A 26548-nucleotide genomic window follows, 5' to 3' on the forward strand; every position below is an offset into this window, starting at 1 on the left:
AGCCTGGGGGAGTTGGAGGAGAAATTTGGACTCCCCCGGGAAACATGTTTAGATATCTGCAGGTAAAGGCATTTGCTAGACGGCAGGTGGAGGGATTCCCTACGCTTCCCGCAAGGGGGGTGAGTGACAGGGTGCTCTCGGGGGTCTGGGTCGGGGAGGGGAAGATATCCGATATCTACAAGCTTATGCAGGAGGTGGAAGAGGCGTCAGTAGAGGAGCTGAAAACGAAGTGGGAGGGGGAACTGGGGAACAGATCGAAGACGGGACATGGGCTGATGCCCTGGAGAGGGTAAATTCTTCCTCCTCGTGTGCGCGGCTTAGCCTCATTCAATTCAAGGTGCTGCATAGGGCCCACATGACTGGGACGAGGATGAGTAGGTTCTTTGGGGGTGAAGATAGGTGTGTCAGGTGCTCGGGGAGTCCAGCGAACCATGCCCATATGTTCTGGGCATGCCCGGCATTGGAGGAGTTCTGGAAGGGGGTGGCGAGGACGGTGTCAAGGGTGGTGGGATCCAGGGTCAAGCCAGGAAGGGGACTCGCGATCTTTGGGGTTGGGGTAGAGCCGGGAGTGCAGGAGGCAAAAGAGGCCGGTGTGCTGGCCTTTGCATCCCTAGTAGCCCGGTGGAGGATCTTGCTTCAGTGGAAGGATGCGAGACCCCCAAGCGTGGAGACCTGGATCAATGACATGGCGGGATTTATTAAGCTAGAGAAGGTCAAATTCGCCCTGAGAGGATCGGTGCAAGGGTTCTTTAAACGGTGGCAACCTTTTCTCGACTTTCTGGCTCAACGATAGGGTTCTGGGACAGTAGCAGCAGCAACCCGGGGGGGGAAGACACGTTGATTATGTTTGCTTATTTTATTTAAATTTGATTTATTTAATTTTAATTTATGGTTAAGTTCTCTTGTTGGGGGGGGGGGTGGGGGAGTGTGATACATGTGATGTTACGGTATGGGGGAATTGTGGGTGTTATGGGGCTGTTAGTTGCATATTACTGCTTGTTGCTATACCTGTCGTTATATTTTTATATTTTTTGTAAAAAATTCCAATAAAAATTATTAAGGAAAAAAAAAAACCTGTCCCTTTGACCGAGCCTAATACTGGTCACAATGCCGAATATTGCAGTAGTGGCTCGGTGTCAACTTCTACATGATTGCGCTAATGTGAAGAGCTTCAGGACATTTTACTAAGTTAAAAAGCTATATAAATGCAAGTTGTTGCTGTGTTATTGTATAAATGACGGTTATGTAGACATCCAAACCATGTCTCATCCTTGCCCAACATTCACACATTCACCTTGCGTCAAAGAACACTGGGTAGCAATCAAGAGCAGGGAGGCCTTTGAATAATTTCCCTGTCCCCTCTAATCAAGGGCTTCGAGGCCAACAGCTGTGTCCCAATACAAAGAACCAGAAGCAACTGGAGAAAATATTTATAACGCAACAAGTGGTTAGAATTCGAAATGCACTTCCTGATAAGGTGGTGGAAACAGATTCAATAGAAGCTTCCCGTTAACACCGTGAATCTACGCCCGTTGACTTATTGATGAAACATCTTAATGACAGACGCCACAGCTAAACCCTCCTTCCCAATGTGGGCATAATTGCGTTCAGCTGCGGCCAGCATCCGGGATGCAATAGGTATTGGGTGCTCCAACCTATCATCAGTTCAATGAACCAAGACTGCCCCGATGCCATTGAGCGAGGCATCGCAAGTGACCACTAGTGGCCTCATGAGGTCGAAATAGGTGAGCAACTGGAGAGATGAAAGCTGCCTCTTCCCCTCTGTCAATGCTGTCTGCTGTGGCGGACCCCATATCCAAACCTGGCCCTTTCTCAAGAGCTGGTGCGGGGGGGGGGCAGTGTTGCAAGGCCTGGGATTAACTTGCCATAATAGTTGATTAGTCCCAGGAATGAACGGAGTTCCATAGGTCTTTCTGAAACGTGGGCCTGGCAGATAGCTCACACTGTATCTGCAACCAGGTGAAGGCCATTCCGGTCCACACGGCCCATATTGATGCTCGTGAAAGAAAGCCCCCTGCTGAGCTTTGCGTAGAGGTCCTCGATCCCAGACATGAGGCCCGGTTCATGGCCATTTTGCAGTTGCTACACAGGCGCACGGTGCTATCTGTGTGGCTTTAGTATCAAGACGACCGTCGCTGACCAATCTGCAAACCTCACAGGAAGGATAATACCAAGACATTCGAGGAGATGAAGCTCCGTATATGGAACCAGGCGGAACAGCAATGTTGTGGCTGTGCCAATGGATCCACAGCAAATTCTTGCTATGGTTCACGCAAATGGTGCCCAGGGGATTTTGCGAGGACTGAGTGTGTAGCCCCGCGTGCACATCTAGAATATCTGCTGCCAATCAAGGCGGAAGCGCTGTAGCCAGTCTCACCCGAGAAAACTGGGCTGCTGCCCCATACTATGACCAAAGGCAGGCTTGCGGACTACAGCCTGAAGGCAGCAGGGATGATCGTTGCACCATAGATAGGCAGCGGTTCCCTGGTGTAGGTGGCCAACCAGGCCTCGATGTCTTGTAAAGACAAAGGTTACACCCCAGTCCAGATCCGATCAGACATGCTTCTGCCCATGGCCAAGACGGCAGCGCCGTGTCCTGTTCCATTGGGGTCGGGTGACCGTTGACATGGATCGTGATCTTTATTGATGCCACCTTTGTTGTCGGAGGCAATTTAGCTGCTGGCAATTATCAGCAGGTTCCTCCACAAAGTGCGTGGGGAAATGGGGGGGGGGGGGGGGGGGGGGGGGGGGTGAGAGCACCCATGTCATGCAGGGCGATAAGCAGGCGGACCGACACGTGGATGGTGCTCGCCGTGCCTGCGTCGGCTACACGTCCTGCAGCACCCGGAATCGGGCTCCCAGGGTTCTCGGTGGTCAGTCCTACTCTCAGTGAGTGGCTGTCCAAGGCCGAGAGTCGGGATTTCTTGGTCAGGAGGAGCCGTCCTTCCGGGAGGAGAACGTTGCAGCCCAACGCGAGGACCTCCATCCCCGGCAATTCTTGAATGCCCTGCTCTGCACTTTCACGTGACATGATTATCGCATGGCCCTCTTAAGGTCCAGCTGTGGTTTAGCTAGCAACTAACGCAGATCAGCCTATCCCGCAGCATCTCGGTCAGCAAAGCTTCGTATTTGTAATAACATGCAAGGTCCCGGAATGGGCCATAAACGCTGCCACGGACTCTTCCGGACTTCGTTTAGCTGTATTCAAGCAGTAGCGTTGGACGATTACGGACAGCCGAGGGTTGAAACGCTCCCCTACCAGGGGAATGGCTGAGAGACCGGGAAGTCAAGCTCTTGATCACCCCATAGGTGGGCTTCCTGCAAGCACTGAGGAGGATAGCGGTTTGGCGCTTGCCAAAATAAATATTGCATCGGTTCAATAAACTGTGAACAATCATCGGTGCCGCGTCAAACGCCTCAAGCTTCCTGACGTGCAGCGTGTCTGCAGCTGGCAAAGCGACTTCCCGGGACCTGCGAAAAGGGAGCTGAGTCCGGAGGAAATGGCGCCGTCTACAGCTCCAATTTACCCTCGTCGCCAGTGTTAAGGTTTTGACGAAGCGACCACAAGAAAAAACCAGAAGGTTTAATAAACACAAGCAAACTAAGTACACAGCACTCCCCGAAAGGGTTCCTGTGACCCTGGCCCACATCCGGGCCGGGGTCTCTATATCCGGGTTTATCCTTCTCTTGAGGGAAGCCCCGCCCTTTCAGCAGGTAAGTTCATATTCTTCGAGGGTCACAGGGAATCTGATCGGCCCGGTCCCGTGACCCTCGTATAAGTTCTAACACTTTCAAAAGTAAATATTGAAGGAAAGATAAATTGCAGGGAAAGAGCCAGGGAGTGGAATTAAGTGGATTGCTGTTCGAAACAGCTAACCCAGATTTGGGCTGAATGTCCTTTCTCTGTACTGTTCTATTATTTGATTCCTTACTCTTCCAGCTTACATCACATGAATCAGGTCTGTTCAGGATTCAAATCTGATCCCGGGGGCTCTGGGTCACTGTCCGTGTGGAGTTTGCACATTCTCCCCCGTGTCTGTGTGGGTTTCATCCCAACAACCCAAAGATGTGCAGGTTACGTGAATTGGCCACGCTAAATTGCCCCTTAATTGGAAAAAAATAATTGGGTATCTAAATTTATTTTAAAAAAGGACTCAAATCTGGAACAAATCAGTTTTTTTGGCTCTGCGTCATTCGTGTAGTGTTTTCATGCAGTGACGTTGGGGCAGTTCATGGATTTTTAATTTTTATTTACATAATGGAGTATTCACTTTCCAAAGAATGTACTTAAATTTCTATAAATTAAATTAAGTTACACTGTGTATTTCAGAATTAATTACTCACTTGGTTCAATAATTTAATTACTCACTCCACTCCATAATTAGCTGACTTACTGCCAGCACTTAATTAATTTAGTAACTTAATTTAAAACATATCTATGCAGAATGCATTATAATTCTACAGTAGCATGATAATTATATTTTTACTGATGTTAAGGAGCCAAGAAGTCTAGGTTAGCAAACACTTTCTCTGTGGCCATTTGTGACAACACACTTAAAGTGTGCAGCAGTTTGTCCACTTATACTATTAAATGCTCATTAGTAGGGGTGGGGGGGGGGGGGGGGGGGGGGGGGAGAGGAGGAATGGCAGTATTAGCAATAACACAAGTCAAATTAGGGTAAAGGGCCTTCTACTTCATCCCAATTACATGCCTTTACTGCACTTTCAATAACATATCCCCAGGAGAGAGTTCCTTGGTGTCTTGGCCAATATTTATCTTTCAAATGACAAATTACTTGGTGGGGGGGGTGGGGGAGAGAGAATCAGCGGTCCGATCTCTGTGGCCGGCTCTATCAGGCCCCATCCTGCCAGAGTGATGGCGGAAACCACGCCCCTCGATTCTCCGCGCACAGAGTGCCAGGGAACCTTGGAGAGAAAGGTCGGTTGTGCAGCTGGAGAGCTACGCACCAGATTCCCCGCTGAAACCGACACATTGACAAATTATCGGAAGATTCTGCCCATAGTTTTTGATTGTGGGAGCTTGCTGTGTACACGTTGACTGTCATGTTTGCTACATTATAATGGTGACAACACTTCAAAGCTACTTCATTGGCTGCATAGGCTTTGGGACGTCCAGATGTCTTGGAAATTGACTTTTTTGTCTTTCTTTGCACTGGTGCGGTAGCTTCACATCACAGTTCAGGCATCACTTTGATCTAACCAAGTTAGGTTGCACATTTTTAAAACTTAAAAAAAAAACTAAACTACTTGTGGCATTGTACTGATTGGCATCCTTCCATCTACAACAGATGGTGGGAACTTTGGTGATGTCAGATGAAATTACCTGACACACTTCTTTCGATGGCTGCCACAAGTCGATTCTGGAGAAGCAAAGTTTGGCCCTTAGTGCCGCACAACTGAAGTTGTTCCTTGTCGGTGATTTGGGACGATCTCTGCTGAAACCTTGTTGCAGGGCTGGGATCTGATTTGGAGCCTTTGAGACCAAACGTCGTGGGGGTGGTGAGTTCCTGCCCACGGCTGGTGTTGCCATTTGCATTGGTCGTCAGCTAGAATGTCCCATTTGTTGTGATTAATGTTGAGGGCTTTCGTGTCTCTGGTTTTGTACTGCGGACCTGTATGCATCAGGAACTGAACTCAGGACGTTCCCCACTCATTCCGTGTAAAATCAATAAAGAAAAAGAGGAAGCAAGACATGACCTACACAGCTTAGCTGGTTCAAAGTCATGTTCTAGAGATGTGGACTGTGCCCTAACACAGGGCTCTTATCTGCTTCTTCCTATATGCGTAATTCCTTGAAAATGAGAACCAGAACTTGGGGCAGAGAGCAAAGATCTTAAGTGTGATCTTAAATGCAATCATGTGCTCCTGAGATTTATTTTGGTTGCAAAAGCTGGAATAGCTTTGCAACAGGTGACACCTGAGAGAGTTTAAGGCTATTTTACATAACTAGAATACTGTACAACCAAAGGCAGCCAGGGACACTGGGCTGCATTCTCCGTCGGCGGGATCCTCCTCTTCGCCGGCAGCGCACTCACGCCTGAGAATAACCCAACGGCGTGGGGGTGCCCACAATGGGAAACCCCATTGGCCGGCTGCCGGGACGGAGAACCCCCCCCCCCCCCGGACGCCCGTGCTCCCTCTTTTAATGAGAGGCTATTTAAAGAAATCAACAGCGTTGTAGACTCACCAAACTGTGGCTCTGTTGATCTATTGAGGCCTCCAGCCTCTGCAAGGCAAATATGAGGAGCTGACCCTCATGTTTCACTGATGGAGCTAACAGGTTTATAGATAGGAATTCAGTCCATTGCAGACTTATTGCCAGAACAATCCAAAATTAATCCCACTGCACTACTTTACCACAATGGTACCCCATCTTCCTGAGCTTCAAGTATTTATGCAATATTTCCGCAATAGAGGACATTGTCTCGATCTCAACCACTCCATATTCCAACAATCCTTTCTATAAAGCAATTTCTAACCACTCTAGCCATTCTAGCTGCCATAACTGACCACTGACTCATCAAATCAACCAGCGGAAATATTCTCTCCCTGTTCACACAATCAAAAATGTTACTTTATTACTTCATGGGATTTGGGCGTGGTGGGAAAGGTCAGCATTTGATGCCCATCCCCGTTCGTTTGCCCTTAGCTCGGCCATTTCAGAGGTCAGTTAAGAGTCAACCACAGCGCTGTGGGTCTGGAGTCCCTTGTAGAACAGGCCGGGTAAGGATGGCAGATTTTCTGCTTGAAGGGACATTCATGAAGCAGGTGGATTCCTACGACAATCGTGGTCGCCCTTACTGAGACTGGCTCTCAGTTCCAGATTTTATTAATTGGTTGAATTGAGATGGATTTTGAACCCATGTTTCCAGATCATTAACCTGGGCTCTAGACTAAAAGTTTAGCTACATTACCATTATGCCACCATCTCTCCCTCCCTCCCCCCCCCCCCCCCTCACCAACTTGAACATTTTATAAGTAGGTAGGATCGACTGTACACAATAAAATCATAATTCCGAGGTCTTGCAGCCGTAAATTATTAATGGACACTGTGCCTTTAAGATTACTAATAATCAGCCAAGACCCCACTTAGCGGGTTTTCTTTCGGTAGGTCAAGCTGATAAATGCCATCTCCACATCAAAGCTCACTTTGAAATTTGCTTTGACAAAAGAAACTTAGAAAAGGGGCATAGTATCCACTTTTGCCGCATTTAATCTTTTTCCAAGCCTGTTTATAACACAGATTAAAAGGAATTAATTATAGAATTGAAAATTACAGGAACTATGTTTTATGGTTGATGGAGCACTTTCACAAGGCTGCAGCCAGGGGTCTGACTCACAGCAGAGGCCAACATTCAAATGTGCCTCCCACACTTGTGATGACTTTTAATCAGAGTGGGGGGGGGGGGTTTGGCAGGCAGACGCTGACAATGAATGAATGACAATTATGTCTCAGAGAATCATTACTCAAACAATAACTTCCCTGCTCTCAGCATCGTTTGGGGGGGGGGGGGGGGGAGGTGGGTGAGGGGTTTGTATTCACTCCTGCCACTTGCAACATCACCTGCTCTCAAGCTGGCTAAATTGGGAATCTGTATGAGTAACTTCTTCACAATGTACCACCGCCTATGTGATCTCGGTTAATCAGGGATAAGACAAGGATGTGCAAGAAATGTGTTTGGCAATGAACTAAACTGGGTGCCCCAGGTTGCCATTTGTACATGGGTGCATGATGGAGCGACCATGCTGGTTTTCATGTTATTTTCTCGAATTAAATCATAGAATGGTTACAGCACAGCAGGCCATTCATTCTGATGGTGTCTGTGCCAGTTGTCTGCACAAGTCTACTCCCCCGCCTTTGCCCCATAGTTTCACTCTTCAGATAATTATCCGATTCTCTTTTGAAATACCAACACCGAATCTTTCTCCACCACACCCTCCGGCGGTGCCTAACCACTCAGTCTGCAAGAAGGTTTTCTCATCACGTTACCATCGCTTCATTGGTCAATCACCTTAAATCGGTGTCCTGTGGTTCTCGTCCTTCTACCAATGGGAACAGTTTATCTCCAGCTACTCTGTCCTCATAATTTTGAATACCTCTGTCAACTCTCCTCTCAAACGTCTCCTCTCCAAAGACAGAAGTCGCGATTCTCCCGTGCCGTGCCGTATGGGAGAATCGCCATTTGGGCCATTTTTTCCTGCACCGCCGGTCCGACGCCAGCAGGCGATTCTCCGAGGAGCGGAGAATCGGCGCCATTTGCACCGGCGCGCTTGGTGCAGCGCCAGCTGCTGTCCGCGGCTGGGCTGCCGATTCTCCGGCCTCGATAGGCCGAGCAGCCGTGCGGAAACGGCAGAGTCCCACCGGCGCCTTTCACACCTGGTCGCTGCCGGCGGGAACTCTGGTCGTAGGGTCGAGGAGCGGCCTGTGGGGCGGGGGAAAGCGCTCCTTCACAGGGGGGGGCTCCGATGGGGTCTGGCCCGCGATCGGGGCCCACTGATCGGCGGGCCGGCCTCTCCAGCCCCAGCCCTATATTGTTACGCGGCCGGCCCCTGAACCCCTACACCATGTGGGTCAGGGCCGGCGCGCTGAGCAAGTCCCCCCACGCATGCGTGGGTTGGCGCGGCGCCCATTTGGCGCCGGGAAGGGAGGCTGGAGCGGCAGCGCCGTGCTGGTCCACGATGGGGGCCAGAATCGGTAGTCCCCACGCTCGTTTCGCGCCATCGCCGGTGGTCGGCGTGAGTGTCTCCCCCGCCATCCTCCCAATCCTCCCGCCCCCCCAAAAACCGGCCCGTCGTGAGTCGCGCCGCCCGCCTCGGAGAATGGCGGGGTCCGGCGCGACTCAATGGGCGGCGAGGACGCCAGAACTCTCCGGCCCACGATGGGCCGAAGTCCCGCCCGCCTGTAGCCAGTCCCGCCGGCGTAAATTAGAGTAGGTCCTTTACCGGCGGGACCTGGCGGCGCGGGCGGGCTCCGGGGTTCCTGGGGGGGGGGGGGGGGGGGATCTTGCCCTGGGAGGTGCCCCCACGGTGGCCTGGCCCGCGGTCGGGGCCCACCGATGTGCGGGCGGGCCTGTGCCGTGGGGGCACTCTATTACTCCGCATCAGCCGTTGTGGCATGCGCAGGGATAATGCCAGCACGCGCTGGCGCTCCCGCGCATGTTACAATTTGTGCCAGCCGGCGGAGGCCCTTTGCCGCCGGTTGGCGTGGCGCCAAGTCCCTATCCCGTCGGCCGCCGGGGCGCCAACCACTCCGGGGCGGGCCTAGCCCCTGAAGGTGCGGAGGATGCTGCACCTTTGGGGCGGCCCGACGCCAGAGTGGTTCATGCCTCTCCGTCCCACTGGATCCCCCTCCCCGCTGGGTACGGGGGAGAATCCCACCCTCTGTCTCCATTTCGGAGAATCGCGCCGCCAATCCCCAGTTTCTCAAATCTATTCATTTAACTAAAGTTCCTCACCCCTGGAATTAGCCTCATGAATCTTTTCTGCACCCACTCGCATATCCTTCCTAAAATGTGGTGCTCATAATTAGGCATAATGCATCAGCTCAGGCAAACCAATATTTTATGCAGGTTTATCATAACCTCTTTGCTTTTGTGCTCTGCGCCCTTGTTTATGAAGCCCAGGATCATGCACGCGTTATTAACTGTGCTCTCAACTTGTCCTGCTACATGTAATGATTTGTGGACATATACCCCCAGGTCTCTCTGCTTGTGCACCCCCTTTAGAACTGTAACCTTTATTTTATATTACTGGATAAAAGCAAATTACTGTGGATGCGGGAATCTGAAACAAAAGAGAAAATGCTGGAAAATCTGGCCCAGCTTCATCAGACACGAAACGGTAGCTCTTTTCTCTTCCTACAGATGCTGCCAGACTTGCTGAGATTTTCCAGCATTTTCTCTTTCGTTTTATTTTATATTGCCTCTCTTCACTTTTTATACTAAATGAATCACTTTACACTTCTCTGCATTAAATGTCATCTTCTATTTGTCCGCCCATTCCAAAAGCCCATCCATGTCCTTTTGAAGTTTCATACTATCCTTCTCACAGTTCAAAATACTTTCAAGTTTTACGTCATCTGCAAATTTTGAAATTGTTCCCTGTACACCCAAGTTTAGGTCATTAATATTTTAAAAATAAGTTTAGAGTACTCAATTCTTTCTTTTCCGATTAAGGGGCAATTTAGCATGGCCAATTCACCCAACCTGCACATCTTTGGGTTGTGGGGGTGAGACCCACGCAGAAATGGGGAGAATCTTCAAACTCAACACGGACAGTGACGCGGGGCCAGGATAGAACCCTGGTCCTCGGTGCCGTGAGGTAGCAGTGCTAACCACTGTGTCACCGCGCTGCCAAGTCATTAATATTGAACAAGGAAATCAGTTTCCTAACAGTGACCCAAGGAACTCCACTATAAACTTTCCTCCACTACTCATAGAATTTACAGTGCAGAAGGAGGCCATTCGGCCCATCAAATCTGCACCGGCCCTTGGAAAGAGCACCCTACTTAAGCCCCTGTCTCCACCCTATCCCTGTAACCCAGTAACCCGAAGTAACCTTTTTTCTTTGGACACTAAGGGGCAATTTAGCATGGCTAATCCACCTAACCTGTTGAAACCGAAGCACCCGGAGGAAACCCACGCAGACACGGGGAGAAAGTTCAAACTCCACACAGTCACCCGAGGGCGGAATTGAACCTGGTACCACTGGAGCTGTGATGCAGCAGTGCTAACCGCTGTGCCAACGTGCTACTCTCTGCTTGCTCTTCCTCAGCCAGTTTTGCAGCATTTTCCAATGTCCCTTTTATTCCAAGAGTAACTTTGTTCACAAGCTTTTATCAAGTGTCTTTTGGGTTGATTTTAAGAACAAAATGTGTGCAGCTTTTTCCCCTTTTGTCCTTTTCTTTTAAAGTCGCTGACTCATTTTGGGGTAAAGTTCCAAAGATACCAGTCACTCTCCACACCCTGTGTACTGGCTAACTATTTGGCCACAGAGGTTTTCACAACTGCGCCCGATCATGGACTCTTCTAACATTCGTGCCTACGTACCTCCTAGCAGAGATTTTTAAAAAATATTTAGAGTGCCCAATTCATTTTTTTTCCAATTAAGGGGCAATTTAGGGTGGCCAATCCACCTACCCTGCACATCTTTAGGTTATGGGGGTAGAGCAGCACGGTGGCGCAGTGGGTTAGCACTGTGGCCTCACGGCGCCGAGGACCCAGGTTCAATCCCGGCTCTGGGTCACTGTCACTGTGGAGTTTGCACATTCTCCGCGTGTTTGCCTGGGTTTCGCCCCCACAACCCAAAAATGTGCAAGCTAGGTGGATTAAATTGCCTCTTAATTGGAAAAAATGAATTGGGTACTCTAAATTTTAAAAAAAAGGTAATGGGGGTGAAACCCATGCAAACACGGGGAGAATGTGCAAACTCCTCACGGACAGTGACCCAGGGCCGGGATCGAACCTGGGACCTCAGCGCCGTGAGGCAGTTGTGCTAACCACTAGGCCAACGTGCTGCCCTCCTCCAAGCAGACATGACCATAGTGGCAACCTCAGCTGAAACTTCGCCCTCTCCATCCCAGAGGCAGAGACTGAACTTAGTGCCCACCTTCCTTGGCGTGGCTGAAATAAGCACAATGGGCACAGTAGCATTGTAGTTCATTACTGGTCTAGCGCCCCGAGACCTGGGCTAAGAATCCAAAGATGGAGTTCCAATACCACCGCAGCAGTTAAGGAATTAAATATATCTGGAATACAAGGTGATTCTAACCATGAAACTGCCAGGTTGTCAAAACCTATGAATTTACGAATGGCCTGTAAGGAAGGAAACTTACTCAGTTTGCCTCTGTGTGATGTCAAACTCACAGCAACGCAGTTGATTCTTAAATGGCCTGGGAACCAACTGAAGCCACTCAGTTTTGATAAAAATACAATCCACATGAGCTGCATCAGTCAAAAAGGGGGCCTCACAGGGCAGCACGGTGGCGCAGTGGGTTAGCCCTGTTGCCTCACGGCGCCGAGGACCCAGGTACGATCCCGGCTCTGGGTCACTGTCCGTGTGGAGTTTGCACATTCGCCCCGTGTTTGCGTGGGTTGCGTGCCCACAGCCCAAAAGATGTGCAGACTAGGTGGATTGGCCACACTAAATTGCCCCTTAACTGGAAAAAATGAATTGGGTACTCTAAATTATATTTTAAACAGGCGACTCACCGCCAACTTCTCAAGTACGGGCAATAAACACTGACCTTGGATGTCCACATCCCATGAATGAAGAATAGGAAAATAAACGCAGATTCAATCTGGACCTTGCTAGGTTATGGCTCAGCTATTCAGTTGACACAACTGATGAGCGGCTATTTTGGAGGCCAACTCGGAGTTTTGATCACAGAGAGATGAGCAAGCAGATCTCGCGAATAAGCAAAGGCTTGTACGTTTAACAAGAGTAGCATTAGTGTTTAAGCAATTGCTTCACCCACCAAGTGACTTCATGTGGGGAACGGGAAAGAATTTTTCTGACTCACCAAAATAGGTTTCTATTCACAGCTGGAATTCAGAACATTTCCTGTCAACAAACTAGCCTGTGAATCAGCTCCATGTTTTCAACGTGAACATTCAGTAGCTAATAATATAAATGTTTTGCTCATATAAAAAGCCGCAATTAACTTTGTCTCCGCTTACAATATTTACAACTCCTTATCGGGAATGGTACCTTGTCCAAATGGCCATTATTCATGAGTGAACCCAGTCAGTGAATATTAGCCAGGACTGTCCGTGCTGTCCCCAATTAGCTCTCATACATGTGATCTTCCAGCATGTCACCAGAGAGCGATCAGGAGAAGGAATCTTCACTCATTTTTTCTCCTTCCCCAGCTCCAGAATGTAAAGCTAAAGGCAGTACCCCTTTTGCCACCTTAGTTAAGACCAGTCAGCTCAACACCACATACAACAAAGAACAAAGAAAAGTACAGCACAGGAACAGGCCCTTCGGCCCTCCAAGCCTGCGCCGACCATGCTGCCCATCTAAACTAAAATCTTCTACACTTCCTGGGTCTGTATCCCTCTATTCCCATCCTATTCACGTATTTGTCAAGATGCCCCTTAAATGTCACTATCGTCCCTGCTACCACCATCTCCTCTGGCAGCGAGTTCCAGGCACCCACTACCCTCTGTGTAAACAAAACCTGCCTCGTACATCTCCTCTAAACCTTGCCCCTCGCACCTTAAACCTATGTCCCCTAGTAATTGACCCCTCTACCCTTGGGAAAAAGTCTCTGACTATCCACTCTGTCTATGCCCCTCATAATTTTGTAGACCTCTATCAGGTCACCCCTCAACCGCCGTCAGCTTGAGAACAAACCGAGTTTATTCAACCACTCCTCATTTTATCTGAATCCTGGGTGTGATTTTCTGACCACATTGCACCTGGTGACGATCTTGCACCTGGTGATGATCTTGCTATTACTGATGCGCTAGGGGGACAATTCAAGATCTTCCTTCTGTGTGCGGCTCATGATGTGCTAAGCCAAGGGGAACTAAACTAATTTTAAATGTTTTAATCGTTAATAGGTTTTTCTGCTTTGCTACAGTTCAAGAGTGAATTTGGCTGGGTAAGGAAGCACTGAGGACTACAAAGGACTCATTATCTATTCTATAAAAGGGGCGAGAGTTTGATTTGAGAGTAGTGGTTAGAACCTAAAACATTTTGCCCAGAAAAGCGCATCAGTCCCTCCACTGGGAATGTTCCACAGGTACAACAAAACCCACCTTCTTGTCACCTCCGCCCGTACCAGTGCTCTATTAGCTCCTTGTGTCCCAAAAAACTGACTTCAAGGTCCTCCATTTTTAAGTACTCCTATGGCCTTGTTATGCCCGACACGACTGATCTTCCCTAGCCATATGCCCTTACCTGCACCTTTCTCCTATCTGACATTAGATTATGGTTAGATTCCCTTCTTTTTCTCCCCCACCATGAGAGGCAGTTCCTCAAGACAGTGAGTCCCATCCCTTTAGAGCATTCGCCCTTTACCATCTCTCCCTGTCTTCAAAGTCCTCACAAAATACACTCATTGATTGTACCTCCGCTCTCCCCATAGTACCTTTCCCTGTTTTTCCTCTATGTTCATTGCACACCAGTTACATTTGAAGATACCTTTAAGTGTGGAGAGCTCTATAAATCAATTTTTTGCAGATTATAGTTGTCTTTCTAACACAGAAATGATACAACGTTCATCTGGTCTGACTGACTTTGAAAGAGAAATATGCTGAAACATGCTGACACAGGCAACATAGTCTATCCGGGATGTTACCTTCAGATCGTACTTCCTGTGACCAGTGAGTCTGTGACTAAATACGTTTCTCGTTACAGTCATGTAGGTCTCCACTCCATCTACTGTTAACCGATACATGCCCAGAAATTGAGGAAGAAGTGTGTTTCCATGGCATTCCACAATATACTAGAAAAATTAAAAGAAATACTTTCACAAACAGAGCAAAGTCAAGTACGAACATGCATGTTTTTTTATATAATCGCTATTAATTTAGTTGCCATTTATTCTACGAGGATACAGAATGCACAAATTCGCCGGGGGTATGTCTCCACAGGTGCTGGCCATTTTTCAAGGTAGTTAGAGAGAATCAATACATAGGGGCTGGTTTAGCTCACTCGGCTAAATCGCTGGCTTTTAAAGCAGACCAAGCAGGCCAGCAGCACGGTTCGATTCCCGTACCAGCCTCCCCGGACAGGCGCCAAATGTGGCGACTAGGGGCTTTTCACAGTAATTTAAGTAACAATAAGTGATTTTCATGTCATTTTCATTGCTCAACCATGGAGGGCAATCACAAATGAGCCCCATCCTAATCTCACTTTCCAACAGAAATCACAAGATTAGCAGCAACCAGGTTGATTTTCCTCATCCTTAGTTCAGAGGTATTGAGTCCATCTACTGCCCCCAAGTAACCCAGTATAGAATCAAAAACTAACTTGGACCATTCGATCTGAATAGCCCAGTATAAATGAGGTAGTACTTTACAAACGGGATCATCAGTAGAACCCCCGCCTGCTGTTAATTTTTAAATAGTCTGATATTGAACTAACAGAAAGTGCTGGGGCAGCAAGGTGGCGCAGTGGTTAGCATTGCTGCCTCACGGCGCTGAGGTCCCAGGTTCAATCCTGGCTCTGGGTCACTGTCGTGTGGAGTTAGCACATTCCCTCCTGTGTTGCGTGGGTTTCGCCCCCACAACCCAAGATGTGCAGGATCAGGTGGATTGGCCATGCAAAATTGCCCCTTAATTGGAAAAAATGAATTGGGTACTCTAAATTTATATTAAAAAAACAGAAAATGCTGTAATTTCTTAAGATTTATTAAATCCTGGTGCAGCAACATTTTTTCCCATCTAGGATATTATCTTCAGGTCATAGTTCCAGCGCACATCAGGTCTGTGACTAAATACATTTCTTTGTGGATTAAAATGTTGGTTCCATTATTCTGAGGAAGGAAGAAGCTGTTCCGATGGAGCAGTCTTCACCTGAATCATGCAAGGACCACAGTCCTGGCGAATCGCACAACTAAGGCTGTAGATAGGGCTTTAAAAACTAAATGGGGGGGGGGGGTATTGTGTATGTAGGAGGGATGAATTAATTACCTCGTGGTTAAGGATTCACAAGGGAAGCGTGATCATAGAATTTTTAAATGCAGTTTGAGGACGAGAAAACTGGAGTGCAATACTCGCATTTTGCAGTCAAACAAAGGTATCACGTAGGCATTTGGACAGATTTGGCTCATGTGGAATGGGCAGGAAGACTAAAAGACCGGACAGTTGATGAGCTGTGGCAATATTAAAAATATAGAGATATTCAATTCCTCCCCAGTAAAATATATTCCAGAGAGGAAGAAAAATTGTAAGAGGGGGAAAAAAACATCCATGGCTAAGCAAGGAAGTTAGAGACAACATAAAGACAAATCGAAGGCATATCATATTGCAAAGGCTAGTGGCAGGCTGGAAGATTGGGAAACTTGTAAAGATCAACAAAGGGTCACTAAAAACGTAATAAAAAGAGCAAAGGCAAATTAGGAAAGAAAACTCATGCAAATATAAAATAGTATAGCAAAAGGTCTATAAATATATTAACGGGAAGAGAGTAACTAAAAGGAATGTTGGTCCCTTGCAGGATGAGACTGGGGAGTTAATAGTGAGGAACACAGAAATGGCAGAAACACTAAATCAATACTTTGCCTCAGTTTTCACAACGGAGGATAATAGTAACATCCAATAGCATCAGGTAATGTAGAGCTAGTAGAAAGGGAGCAACTTAGAACAATCATCATCAATGGGAAAAAGTACTAAACAAATGATTGGTATTGAAGGCCCCAGGGCCTGATGGCCTACATCCTAGGCACTTAAAGGAAGTGGCAGCGGAGATAGTGGATCCATTGGTTATATTTATTCCAACATTCCCTGGATACGGAAAAAATACTAATGTATTATACTTATTCAAAGGGAGGGAGGCAGAAGGTAGGAAACCTTCAAACCAGTTACTTAGCTTAACATCTGTCATTGGGAAATTGTTGGAATCCACAATTATGAAAGCAATAACAGGATATTGTGGATTAGGGTTAGGACAATTCATCAGAGTAAGCATGGTTTTATGAAAGGTAATCCTGTTTGACTAATCTACTACATCTTCCAAGATGTAACAAGCCAAATGGATAATGGGTGTCCTGTAGATGTATTACATCTGACTTCAAGAAGGCATTTGATAAGTGGCCACACAAAAGGTTAATAACAAGGTAAGATCATATTGGGATTAAGGATCATTTGTTAACTTGGATAGAAGGTTGGCCAACCAGCAGAAGGCAGAGAGTCGGATAAATGGGTCTTTTTCTGGTTGGCAAGATATAACTAGTGGGGTGCCACAGGGTTTGGTCCTCAGGCTTCAACTATTTACAATGTATATAAATGAGTTGGTGCAGGTACTATAGCTAGGTGGGATAGTAATTGCAATCAGGAAATAAGACATTTAAAAACGCATATAGATAGGTTCGGTAAACGGGTCACAATTTGGCAGATGGAGTTAATGTGGATAAGTGCGAGGTTATCCATTTTGTTTAGGAAAACGGAAATGCAACATATTATCTAAATCAAGAAAAACCTCATTGCGATTCGGTGTGAGGGATCTGGGTGCCCTCATGCATGAATGGCAGGAAATTAGCATGCAGCTACAGCAGGCAATAAGGAAGCAAATGGAATTTTGGCCATTGTAGCCAAAGAATTGAGTATAAAATTAGTAAATGTTGCTGCAAAGTTTTGGTCCCCTTATTTAAGGAGGGATGTAGTTGCATAAGAGGCAGTTCAGAGGAGGTTTCACTAGATTGATTCCAGAGATCAGGGGCTCGCCTTATGAAGAAAGATTGAAGAGTTTAGGTCGATACTCTCTCAAGTTTAAAAGAATGAGGGCAAATCTAATTGAGTTACAAAGGCGATTAAAGGTTTAGGACAAAGTGGACGTAGAGTGGATGCTCCTCTTGTGGGAAAGTCCAGAACGAGAGGTCACAGTTTGAGGATAGGAGTAGCAGATTTAAAACAGAGAAATTACTTCTCTCAAGGGTCGTGAATCTGTGGAATTCACTACCCAGAGTGTGGGGAATGCCACCACATTGAGTTCATCTGAGGAGATAGATTTTTATTAGTGATGGGTTGAAGGGTTATGGAGAGCGGGCAGGACGGTGGATTGAGACTGAGATGAGATCAACCATGATCGTATTGAATGGCGGAGCGGGTTCGAGGGGCGGAAATTGCCTGCTCCTGCTTCTAGTTCTTTTGATCTTATTCTGCCTGCTTTCACTGACTCTGATTTGAACTCCATATGCACTGCAGGTTTCAGCATCCAAGATCCCAGCCGGCTATCACTGACATCAAGGGGGCATCCAAAAACTTTCACCATATCACCCGTCCAGTTTCAGCGTGCTGCACGTTTAACGCTTTGGAAATTCCAGATCCCAACCTTTGCCACAATGAATTAAAACCAAACGTAGCCTGCGTCCTAAACATACCTGATGGTACTTTTTTAAAATATTGTGCATCTCTGCTACGTCTTCACTAGTTATAGTTTTGATGACGAATCTCTTGTCGTACGTGGTGAGGAACCGGGCTCCATTCTATTCTGTGCGTCGCTGTTTAAGGGGGCGCTCCGTGTTACTGAGTTCTGGAAGAAAGAACAGATTGTAAGTGCAAATCGGAGAACACCTTCTGAACAAACGGCACATGGATCAAAGTTACCCACTATGATCTCTTTAGCCAGACAATGGTAGAGTGTGGAATTCATCCGCAAGGAGTAGGTGTATATGGATACATTTTACAGGAAGCTGGATGAGGGGGAAAGAAATGGAAGGTGTGTTGATAGGGTTAGGTGATGTAGGGTAGAAGGAGGCTTGGTGGTGCCCGAAGTATTCACCCTGTTGCTCTCTCTGTAGATATTACCAGGTCTGCTGAGTACAAGCGGTGTTTTCTGTTTTTACTGGAAAAAAAGGTTGCGGCATATTGGATGATCATTTTAGAATCATAGAATGGTTACGACATAGAAGACGACCATTCGGCCCATCACTATGTGTTGATCCTCTGCAAAGCCCATTTCCCCACACCATCCCCATATTCCTTTATGTACCACCATGTTCAAGTCAACTCTGATCACCACATCAGCTCAGGTTTGTCTCCAGGCGTAAATGCAATGAAACGAGGCAATCAGCACATACATTTAAAACTGTATACACGGAGGCAAAAAGCGACTGATACGGAATTAAGAATTTGGACATCACTGCAACCTCAGCTGCAATTATTCTCAATATCTTTAAGTAGTCAGTTGGTATCAATAAAATAGACATGTCTAGTGGAGGAAAATGCAATATTTGTATGCCTGAAGCACAGATATGCTTGTCGAATGTTGTAGGTGGCATACTGGGATCTTAAACATCAGGAGATTGCGTTCCCACCTGACTTCAGTAAATGCCTGATCTCCAGTATTACAATGGGAGGGAGAGATACAATTACTTGCAAAAATTCATAGGAATATAAGAAATCAAGAGCAAGAATAGGTCATATACTCCCTCAAGTTTGCTCTCCCATTCATATGATCTTGGTGGAACTTCTACCTATAACTTCTACATATAGATAGATAGATAGAACAGTACAGCACAGAACAGGCCCTTCGGCCCTCGATGTTGTGCCGAGCAATGATCACCCTACTCAAGTCAACCTATCCACGTAACCCAACAACCCCCCCCCCATTAACCTTATTTTTTAGGACACCAAGGGCAATTTAGCATAGCCAATCAACCTAGCCCGCACATCTTTGGACTGTGGGAGGAAACCGGAGCACCCGGAGGAAACCCACGCACACACGGGGAGGACGTGCAGACTCCGCACAGACAGTGACCCAGCCGGGAATCGAACCTGGGACCCTGGAGCTGTGAAGCATTTATGCTAACCACCATGCTACCGTGCTGCCCTATATAAAGATATAGCGTGGCACGGTAGCACAGTGGTTAGCACTGTTGCTTCAGAGCTCCAGGGTCCCAGGTTCGATTCCTGGCTTGGATCACTGCTGTAGCGGAGTCTGCACGTTCGCCCCATGTCTGCGTCGGTTTCCTCCGGGTGCTCTGGTTTCCTCCCGCAGTCCAAAGATGTACAGGTTAGGTGGATTGGCCATGCTAAATTGCCCTTAGTGTCCAAAAAGATTAGGTGGATTACTGGGAAGTGTGGGGTTAAGTAGGGGCTCTTTCCAAGGACCAGTGCAGACTTGATGTGCCGAATGGCCTCCTTCTGCACTGTAAATTCTATAATTCTATTCCCCACTCCATTTTCACGCCCTATCTCCATATCCCTCAATTCCCTTAGTGCTAAAAAAATCTACTGATCGTAGTCTTGAATAAATTTCCACAACTCTCTCGATTGGAGAATTTTAAAGATTCACCATCACCGAAGCATAAGAACATAAGAAATAGGAGCAGGAGTCGGCCACCTGGCCCCTCGAGCCTGCTCCGCCATTCAATGAGATCATGGCTGATCTTTTGTGGACTCAGCTCCACTTTCCGGCCCGAACACCATAACCCTTAATCCCTTTATTCCTCAAAAAACTATCTATCTTTATCTTAAAAACATTTAATGAAGGAGCCTCAACTGCTTCACTGGGCAAGGAATTCCATAGATTCACAACCCTTTGGGTGAAGAAGTTCCTCCTAAACTCAGTCTTAAATCTACTTAGCCCGAGACCACCATCCATAGTTCCAAAACTCTACAGCCAGGGGAAACAGCCTCTCAGCATTTACCCTGTTACGCAGGAACATGCAGTGAAGCCTAACTCTGTATGTTTAGAAGTAAAATGGCAACTCAGCCGTAATGTTGGGGCTCACTCAGTTTCTCCCTGTGTGATCTCTCCTTCCTAATTAACTACCATCTTCCTTCAAATTGATGGCTGGAGTCTTCAGTTTGAAAATCTTGACTACTTCTCACTCCAAGCGTCATGCTTAAAATGCATTTTCTCCTAAATTCCAGACTGGTACCAATCACGAGCATACCAAAAAAAAAGGAAACAAAAAGTCTCATATACACTGCCAACGTACATTTATTTTCTGCACTCCTTTGTGCTGGGAAACAATGGAGTGCTTATTCAGTCTACAGATCTGACATGCATAACATAGCCCTATTACCAGGTTTTACAGTATACAGGCAGCTTGGCATTAATTAACAATTAAATGCCAGAACTCCACAAAAGCTGCTCTCAAAATAGCAGCTTTGCCAAGGCTGTTTCACTTTCATATATTTAGAAACTAAATTAAGTTACTCAGCATTTTTGAGAAGCCTTGTTATGAACACATGCTGAGATTGGAACAGGCAGAAAGAGGCAGACTTGCATTTATGTACCGTTTTATCATGTCTCTCGGAAATATCCTCAAGTGATTCACAGTCAACACATTCCTTTGGGGTTCAGCGCCTACAGTTATGCAGGCAAACACAAAAGTAATTTCAAACACAACAAGATCCCGCAAAAGAACAGCAAGATGAATACCCAGTTATTCAAGTCAACTTTTGTGGTGTTGGTTGAGAGTCTCTGGCCTGGAGAACTCTCTGCTTTTCTTTGGCCTGTGCCATGAGATCCAAACAAAACAGACATAGTGGTTCACCGTCTCTTCCTCCAACAGCACAACACTCCTTGGGTACTGCACTAGGCTGCCAGCCTCGATGAGGAGCTTAAGTCCAGTAGTAGGATTTGAACCCACTGCTCGCAGACTCAAAAAAGCCACTGCCATCTAAAGTCAAACTTCCCATTAAAAGTTTTTAAAAAATAATAAATCTTATTGTCACCATTAGGCTTACATTTTAAAAATATAAATTTAGAGTACTCAATTCATTTTTTTCAATTAAGGGACAATTTAGCATGGCCAATCCACCTACTCTGCACATCTTTGGGTTGTGGGGGCGAAACCCACGCAGACACGGGGAGAATGTGCAAACTCCACACGGACAGTGACCCAGAGCCGGGATCGAACCTGGGACCTCAAGTGCCGTGAGGCAGCAGGGCTAACCCACGGCGCCACCGTGCTGCTCTCAAGTAGGCTTACACTGACAATGCAGTTACTGTGAAAAGCCCCTAGTCGCCACACTCCGGCACCTGTTTGGGTACTCGGAGGAAGAATTCAGAATGTCCAATTCACCTAACAAACACGTCTTTCGGGACATGTGAGAGGAAACCGGAGCACCCGGAGGAAACCCACGCAGACACGGGGATAACGTGCAGACTCCGCACAGACAGTGACCCAAACAAGAATCGGACAACAGTGCTAACTACTGTGCTACCGTGCCTCCTTTCAAGTTGTTGAAACACGAAATACAAAATAATAATTCTTCCTGTTCATTTTCAAATATGCACAAATATCAGGGATTCATGAACCCTAGCAAATAATGCCATGACCCTGCCTTCCATGCTCGGCTAAAAGAATCCACTGCATTACAGTTCCTCTCAGAAAGCTGGATTTTGTATAGCAATGTTCAACAACATTACAAGCTAATGCATTCCATCTTTCATGTCCACCGCATGTTGGATGAAAGCATTCAATAGAGACCCCACTTGGAAGATGGCCTTTATAAGTCTGTATGAAAGCACATTATAAAAGGTGCTTTTTTAACATCTTAATGATTCTGCATTAAACCCTTGAGTACAAAAAGAGCCTTTCAGCTTTTAATAAGACGGCTTTTTTCCCCCCAACACAAGACCTGCAACAAATAAACCCTTTCTCTGAAAGCCTCTGAAGATGAATGGCAAAAAGAATTTAAAATCCAAGAAGCAAAGAGGATGTGTCAATTCATCCTGGTTTTGAACTATATTAAAACTATCACATTTTTTTTTTTTAAATGCTGGTCTCAAAACGTGCAAAACATTTTTGTTTTGCTTTAAAAAACATTTTTTTTAAATCCTGCACTAGCCCTAAGCCATAAATTCTGAATGTTTTTAAAACATTCCCACTCTCCAAGAATTACGCAAGCAGGGCTCTTGCAGTAAGTTTATGAAGTGGCCATGAGGCCCAGAGGGTCCCCGGTGCACTTTATAACATTGGTGTCAAACTCAAGTGGAACAGCCTGGCCTCGAAGGACAGGACATGAGGGGAATTCTGTACTTTCCTTGGTTTAAATGTCCTGGATTCAGGGCAGCACGGGTGGCCTAGTGGTTAGCCAACCGCCTCACGGCGCTGAGGTCCCAGGTTCGATCCCGGCTCTGGGTCACTGTCCGTGTGGAGTTTGCACATTCTCCCCGTGTCTGCGTGGGTTTCACCCCCACAACCCAAAGATGTGCAGGATAGGTGGATTGGCCACGCTAAATTGCCCCTTAATTGGAAAAAATAATTGGGTAATCTAAATTTTTTAAAAAAAATGTCCTGGATTCAGATCGAGACATGAATTCAGATACATGCTGCCACACAACTGAATTTGCATAACAAATTAAATGCACCTTATATTAAAAGGGTGCACCAGGAAACATTATATGGGCACAGAGCAAGTCTAACGGAAAGAAAGAACTTGCATTTGATCAGCATCGTTCGTGTCTGCTGGGCATCCCAAAGCGCTACACAGCCAATATCTAGCTTCCGGCCTGTGTTATTACACAGCAAACAATATGCGTATAAACAGTCTCATGAAAAATAACCAGTGAGTTATAATGATCTTTTGTTCAGAATGCTGGTCCGGACACCTGGAGAACTCCCAACCTTTCCCTGATTAGTGCCATGGGCCGTTTATAGCCCACTGTGTCAGGCAGAAGAGGCCAAAAGACAATGGGCTGGATTCTCCACACCCTAACGCCGAAATTGCAGCTGGCGCCGTGGAGGAGAATCCACTGTGACGCAGAAATCGGGACTGGCACCAGTTTGCCAATTCTCCGGGCACCAAAAAGCGGCATCACCGGGGAGTATGGCACGCCGCCTGGAGCCATTGCCAGTGGCCCGCTCCGACATTCTCCCCCTGCTCCTGACCCGCCGAACACCCAACGGCGTGGTGGATCTAACCTGGTCCAGCCCGTCGGGATACTCGCGTGACGGCTACGGATTCCTGGTGGGGCGCCGATCGGGCGGGAGCACTCCTTTGTCGTCTACCTCCGCGGGTCCGAGTCCACTATGCCGTTGGAAGCCGCCGCCGGCACATCTCGGCCTCTGACCCGGAGGTGCGGGGGCCCGTATCTGCATCAAAAGCTGCGTGATTTACTCCGGGTCCCTGCTAGCCCCTGCAGGGCTGGGAATCCAGGATTTTCAGGAGTAAAACTCCACCGTTTGATGCCAGTGTGGGGACATAGTCCCAATAATGGAGAATCCAGCCCAATGCCTCCAATAATGCATCTCTTCTCCGGCACTGTGCTGTCTGGTCTACTGAGAGGGGTGAGAGCCCTGCCTAGAATCTAGCTCCCTACCTGCTCCCACACAACTCCCTCCTCCCAGATCCAGTTCTTTCCACAACTCACCCTCAGCTCAATTTGATAAGTAGAGAGGAAGACGGGCAGAGACATAAATAGAGACTTACACAAAGAGAGAAAATGAGAGCAAATGCGAGGCTGTACAAAGGGGACAGGGGAGGAACGGGAGAGAGGAAGGTAGGCAGAATTAGTGACAAAAAAACATCAGCTGCACAAGAAAGGTTTCGTCACATTTTTGTGAATATCACCCGCAAGAGAAAAATGAGCATCTCAACAGCAAGTACACTCCGGTTTCCAATTGTTGGATTTCAAACAATTGCATTTGTTATTGTGACTGAAGCTATGGGTTGTAACAAACTGAATTCATTGTGGAAGAAAGACGTGAAATGATAGAATTGTCAGCAGGCAGCTATTATGTTCAAATTCTTACAGCTCGGAGATTCTGCACAAATTGTACGAGAGTCTGTATTATTGGCAGCAAGTTGAAAGCGAGCCACCCACTCTAATCCTTCAGGGAGAAAATGACAAGCATGCTGAGCAACGAGGAATCTATAGTATGTGAGAAGGGAAGATGAAGAGAGGCCACTGTTTTCCTAGTTAGCTGCCCCGTGTCAACTGTCATCAATCAGTCGAGTTTTTTTTTAAAAAGGACATAAAATGATCAAGGTTATTAGTTGAAAAGACAGCAGAAGTCTGTAAAAATGGTCTTGATGTCAGGGGCCCAGTAATCTCCTATCGCAAAGGGACAGGGTATACGGAGTTTCTAATACAGAAGGTATTTATAACTTCTAGTGTTATGCAATATAGATAACAAGTGGATTGAACTGCACGATATACAGAAAACATTGCAACAGGCATGCACAAATAAACAGCACTATCTTTGTAAAGTTAGGTTAAACCGAGTGCAATGGTCAACTGATACATGCTCACTTGTGCGAAGGTATGGTTTCTTGGCTGTAGTATTATCCACCTGATTGTTCTTTCCTTTGTAAAAGAAGAGAATATTCAACTCTGGCAGTAGCCCTGATCTAACGCACCCTCATGAACATTCACACATGCACCCTCACACCCACAGACTCCGAAGTGTCGGAGTGCAAAGGTTAAAAGTTCCCTATTCAGAGGTAGCAAGGCCAAATACAGCACCCCTCCATCCACACCGGCCTAACTGCCCCAGAAGGGGGATTCTTCATCCTGATGTCCTGCTCTGCATTGCTCAGTCTGACACTGGACAACACAATTGGCCTATTCCGGTCATTAAGGTACCACAAGACGGCTCGCCCCCAAACAAATCCAACAGCGTCATTGAAACCAGAATGGGATGCATGAAGGAGAAACAAATCCTAAGCAACAAAGTTACTTCAGCAAAGCTTAAAAGCTTTGAGCCACCAACTTGGCGCCCTAAGATCTAGATACCTGAAAGTTTGCAATATTTGCCACTACATCAATTCATTCAAGAAAATAAGCTGCAATTAATTAAAGTTCAGTCAAGAAACAACGATACACTGGGGAAACTTTTAACTCATTTGAAATGCTGCAGTTACTGAACTAATTAGACTTATGGGTATGCCGTGGTTGTTATCTTTGGAATCTATCGTACAGCTGGGAGATCAATGCTGCTGTATGAACACATCTGTGCAGGAGGCAGAACCAAAACTGCACAAGAACCCAGACTAGTCTTTATTTCCAACCACAGCGAAGTCTGTCTAGCAGAGGACGGCTTTGGTGAAACTTTTCAGAAAGGGAAGCTGGCAGCAGCAGGAACAACCTGTGCTGGTGATGAAGGCTGTTTACAAAACGGGAATGTTTTTACTTCACGTTTCCCGACATCGAACTGCATCTGCCCACCTATCAAATTAGCCAATGTCCTGCAGTTTTCCCACATTTCTCAGTGCCCGAAATGTGAACATGTTCCACCTTCTGCCAGTTGTCCCCTCAGCCCCGTAAGACACATAAAACGCAAGAGAAATGGACGAAACACGAAAGGATGAAGTTGAGTCAGGGACCCTTCGTCAGAAACTGGATATTAAAACTGGAATGTCGACCAGTCTCTTTTCTCAAATGATGATAGACCGATTGTGTATTTTTAGAGTTTCCAACTTGATTTTGCAGCATTTGCAAACATTGACTTTCAGTTCCAATGGTCTTAATCATCACTCATTATGTGAATAGTTCAGGAACTCACGGCAATGTAACTATAACCATGTCATGGCCCTAGGTTCAGCAGCGTGACTGGGAATTTAACAGTAATGTTGTTTTCCCTGTTGAAGATCTGAAATCAAGTTATCGATGAAGAAATCAAACATTACTTGTAGCTTAAGGGAATGGTGTTGACCAGAAAGGCCCAGGCTTAATATACAATTTGTCGGTTGTTAAATGTATTCAAGGATAGGCAGCATGGTGGCGCAGTGGGTTAGCACTGCTGCCTCACGGCACGAGGTCCCAGGTTCGATCCCGGCTCTGGGTCACTGTCCGTTTGGAGTTTGCACATTCTCCCGTGTCTGCGTGGGTTTCGCCCCACAACCCAAAGGTGTGTAGGAGTAGGTGGATTGGCCAG

General features: G+C 46.8%; 1 protein-coding gene across 1 annotated transcript in view; it reads right to left on the reverse strand.

Moving 5' to 3' along the window:
- Positions 1-26548, reverse strand: part of LOC119954565 (phosphatidylinositol 5-phosphate 4-kinase type-2 beta-like) — a 117059-nt gene that overhangs the window by 23523 nt on the left and 66988 nt on the right. Inside the window, 3 exon segments of the mRNA XM_038779906.1 lie at positions 14348-14494; positions 18092-18195; positions 18198-18243. Coding sequence (XP_038635834.1) covers positions 14348-14494; positions 18092-18195; positions 18198-18243 — 297 coding nt within the window.

Source organism: Scyliorhinus canicula, chromosome 19, assembly GCF_902713615.1.
Source record: "Scyliorhinus canicula chromosome 19, sScyCan1.1, whole genome shotgun sequence".
NCBI classification, from domain to species: domain Eukaryota; kingdom Metazoa; phylum Chordata; class Chondrichthyes; order Carcharhiniformes; family Scyliorhinidae; genus Scyliorhinus; species Scyliorhinus canicula.